This window comes from Haemorhous mexicanus, chromosome 16, assembly GCF_027477595.1.
Source record: "Haemorhous mexicanus isolate bHaeMex1 chromosome 16, bHaeMex1.pri, whole genome shotgun sequence".
Classification (NCBI taxonomy): Eukaryota; Metazoa; Chordata; class Aves; order Passeriformes; family Fringillidae; genus Haemorhous; species Haemorhous mexicanus.
Window position 1 is genome coordinate 10,517,887 of NC_082356.1, and position 3,632 is coordinate 10,521,518.

The following is a 3,632-nucleotide window of genomic DNA, read 5'->3' on the forward strand; positions in this document are numbered from 1 at the left end:
CGAGAGGCCTGCAGAGCAGCAGAGACCCAGAGATGGCACCGCAGCCCAGGGCACAGGACCCGCATCTCTGTGCCGAGGCCAGCAAGAGGCTGGAGCCCATCAGGTGCCAGGGGGTGGGCAGACAGCTGAGCCCCCTCCCACGGAGACACCAGAGGCCAGGAGGCCTCACCTGTGCCACACGCCCGTTCTCATCGTGGCAGTGGAAGAAGAGTGGGAGCAGGCTCTCGCTCACATGCTTCTTCAGGGCCTTTTTGTCCTTTGCCACTACCAGCGTGATCACGTCTTGGAAGAGGCGAATGGAGAGCAGCTGCACATGGCTGTTTTCCTGTGGGAAAGGAAGTAAAAGCCCTCCGCATCAGCTGCTCCAGGTCCCGCTATGCCCTGGCCCAAGGCAGCATCCAAGTGCCCATGGCTGGGGGCACAGAGCCTCACATTGTCAAAGAGGTGCCAGAGCGCCTCAGCCAGCTGCAGGGCGATGGGGCTGGCTATTGTGAGGTCTTTGTGCAGCAGCAGTAAGCTGAGCACAATGAGGGTCATCTCCACGATGTCTTCGTCCGCATCCCACAGTAGTTTCCCAAGGCTTTCAGTGAGGTTGAACATGCTTGGATCCTGTGTGCAAAACAAGGCTGGGCCACCCCACGCTGCTGCTGCAGGGCTCAGAGGCCGAAGGCCTGTCCCAAAGCACTCGGGCAGCTGAACAGTGACCTTGGAGAGCTGGGAGAGCACAGCTGCCAAAGCCCAGCTGAGCCCTAGGGACTGCTTGCCCCAGCCCCATGCTGCCAGCACAGCTTCAGCTGCTGCCTCCTTCTCACCATCGAGGTGAGCACCACGAGGCCGCGGAGCACCACGCGACGCATCTCCGTGGACTCGCTCTGCAGCTGACTTGTCAAGATCTCCAGGACTTTTTCGCCACATTCGCTCAAGTCCAGGCAGTCCAGGACCTGAAAGGCACAGAGAGCAGGTGCAGAGGTGCCCAGGAGCTCAGAAGCACACAGGGCCGAGCCAAGACAGCAGCACAGGGCACGGGCACTGTCCCGGGCAGCTGCGGCTACCAGAGGGCAGAGGGGTGGGAGGCAGCTCAGCGAGGCAGCGATGGCCATGGGACTCACCTCCACCAGGAACGCCAGGGCGGGCAGTTCCCAGTCTGAAATGCCTTCGCTGAGCAGGTCAAAGAGGCAGGATGCCATGCCGCAACACCAGATGATGGAGACGCGGCGCATCTCCCTGGCGGGGAGAAAAAGGCACCATTGCCCCTGAGCCAGGTGGGCAAACCTCTCCCAGGGCTGACTCACAGAGGCCTGGTCTTCTCCCAAGCACCCAGGGGGTGCTTTGGGAGGCGGCTATTCCCGGGCACCCTCCTCTGCCAGCCTTTTCCAGTCTGCTCATCCCTCCCTTGGTGACAAGGCCCTGCCGCCCATGACCACAGGGACTTTGTGGGGAGTTCTGGGCACAAAGGAGAGGGCTGGGGGGGAGAACAAGGTCTCACCTGGCCAGAAGACCCACTGCATAGTGGTGGGTGTCAGCACAGAGCAGCGTGTCCCAGGCACGCTTGCGTTCCATTGACACCACCACGTGCTCATAGCGCATTTGGCAGAGCAGGGCCTTCAGGGTCTGCAGTGCAAAGCTGTGTGCACAGCAAAGCCCAGGTCACGGTCGGGAGCCCTGGCTCCTGCCCTGGGGGCATGGGAGGGATGGGGAGACTGCGAGGACTGGCATGGAGCACCTGTTGGGGTTGGTGGCCAGGCCGTGTTCCTCCTGGCATCCCTTCCAGAAAGTCTCAACCTCTTCTGGCATCTCCTGCGTGCTGATGTAAGCTTGGAAGAGCAGACGCAGAAAGAGATTGGGGAAATACTCCAGCACGACAGGGGAGCGCCAGGTCAGATTGAAGACTCTCCACAGTGCCACGGTTGCCTGCAAGAAATAAAACACCCAGAGACAACGCTCAGTGCTGAGACATCCATGTGGCAGGGCTCCAGCGTGCGAGGGAGAGGCCAGGGGAGACACGGGCCGAGCAGCCGGCCTGGTGCCCCTGAACCCTGCCCCTAAGCCAGGTTTCAGCCCAGTGCCCGAGGCAGGGAGATGCAGCTGGGGGAGGACAGAGAGCTGGCTGCTTGAGAGGCGGCCTGGGGGCTGGCAAAGGCCGGTTCCAGAAACTCACAGCCAGGGCAAAGACTCCTGTGTTGTCCCCATCAGAGGTGTACACGCTGTACACTGGCCAGGCGCTGAGCGCGTCGAGGAGTAACTGCAGCGCCGGCTCCGCAGTCCTGCTCGAGGACATGATGGTTCCCCACATGGTCGCGGCAGCTCTGTGGGGTCAGAACTCTGTGTCAGGGCAGTCTAGGCCACAGCCCCGTGGCCTGGGCAGCTGCAAGGGCCCACGCCGGCCCTCAGCCCTGGCTCTGCCCACTGCCCCGGGCTGGCAGCGGCCAGCCAGCCCACGTGGGTACAGGCCCTGAGGGGCAGGGAAGGAGCATGGCCCCAGGCTCAGGAGCTGATGTCCCAGCACTGTAAAACAGAGGAGCCAGAGGATCCTGGAACTCCCCGCCCCGTCTGGCAGTCAGCAGGGACAGGCTCTACTGGGTGACGGGCTGGTGAACCCTAAGCCCTCAAGGCACGTGGGTCTGCCCTACCTGTCACACGATGGGGCCCAGCGCAAGAGGGTGATCATCACGTCCGAGGGGTATTCCTCGGTCAGCTCCAGAAGGGCCTCGTCCAGCCTGTGCCCAGCAGACTCATTGGCCGTGAGCCACTGGTGGATGTACCTCACCATGGCGGGCACCTGCAGAAGGCACGGGGAGACTCGGAGACCTGCCAGAGCAGCAACTTGCCCAGCTTCCCCTAAGAAGTGCTTCCCTTCCAACCACATTGGGCTGGGCCTCAAGAGCCGAGGGAGCCCGGCAGAGCTGGCTCGAGGTGCCACAGCAGTGCTGGGGCGATCGAGCCCTTGCCCCAGGCTGCTTACTTGCGTTGGATCGGAGACACCCTCCTCCACAAGCAAATCCAGCATGGCAGCACCGGTCTCAGCATTGAGGAACAGAAGGTCCGCCAAGAGGCCGGTGCCCACACCAGCGGTCTCTTCCTGCCAAAGGCACATGATGGAGTCACAGAGGGTCTGCAGGAGAAGGGCAGGAAGGGAGGGAGCATCCATGGAGCACTCCAAGCCTGGTGCTTGGCTGAGCAGTGACAGCAGGCCCAGCCCAGGCAGGGATGGCCGCAGGTACCTGCGCTGTTCCGCAAAAGCGGCCAGGGGCGGCTTCCTGCTCTTGTGTCCACTCCTCAGCTGCATCTGGCAGAGAGCGAGCACAGACAGGGCTGAGGGGCTGCGGGAGAGGCCGGAGAACAGAGCCCAGCCCTGCGCTCCCCAGGCAGGGAGAGCCTCGGCATGCCCCGGGGGATGGAGCACAGCTGCCAGATGATCCAGCCCAGCTTCTGTCTTATCCATGGGCATGTCCACAGGGATGGGATGGGGCCAAGCTGGCTGCAGGCTCCAGCCCTGCAGCCCAGCTCTGACACTCACCCTCCTGCAGCAGCTGGAACTGCTCCAGTTCTTCAGGCTGCTGTGCTGAGGGAGCTCCAGCCTCTTCCTCCTCCACCCAGGCCAGCTTGGTCATGCTGGGTGGTCTCTGCTCCAT

At 62.9% G+C, this 3,632-nt stretch overlaps 1 protein-coding gene across 1 annotated transcript; it reads right to left on the reverse strand.

The window, feature by feature from the left end:
* Positions 1 to 1,647: 1,647 nt before the first annotated feature.
* LOC132334650 (uncharacterized) lies at positions 1,648 to 3,632 on the reverse strand. Its single transcript, XM_059860747.1, has 4 exons — positions 2,963 to 3,632; positions 2,631 to 2,779; positions 2,159 to 2,306; positions 1,648 to 1,911 (listed from the first exon to the last, which is right to left on the reverse strand). The coding sequence occupies exons 1-4, from the start codon at positions 3,446 to 3,448 to the stop codon at positions 1,648 to 1,650; spliced, it is 1,047 nt and encodes a 348-aa protein (XP_059716730.1). The 5' UTR covers positions 3,449 to 3,632.

Excerpts from the sequence above, each read along its gene's own strand:
- LOC132334650 (XM_059860747.1), bottom strand. The coding sequence starts at position 3,448 with ATGCCCATGGATAAGACAGAAGCTGGGCTGGATCATCTGGCAGCTGTG. Across the intron at positions 2,780-2,962 it reads GTGTCTCCGATCCAACGCAA|GTGCCCGCCATGGTGAGGTA; the intron begins GTAAGCAGCCTG and ends TGCCTTCTGCAG. Across the intron at positions 2,307-2,630 it reads TGGGCCCCATCGTGTGACAG|AGCTGCCGCGACCATGTGGG; the intron begins GTAGGGCAGACC and ends CTGACCCCACAG.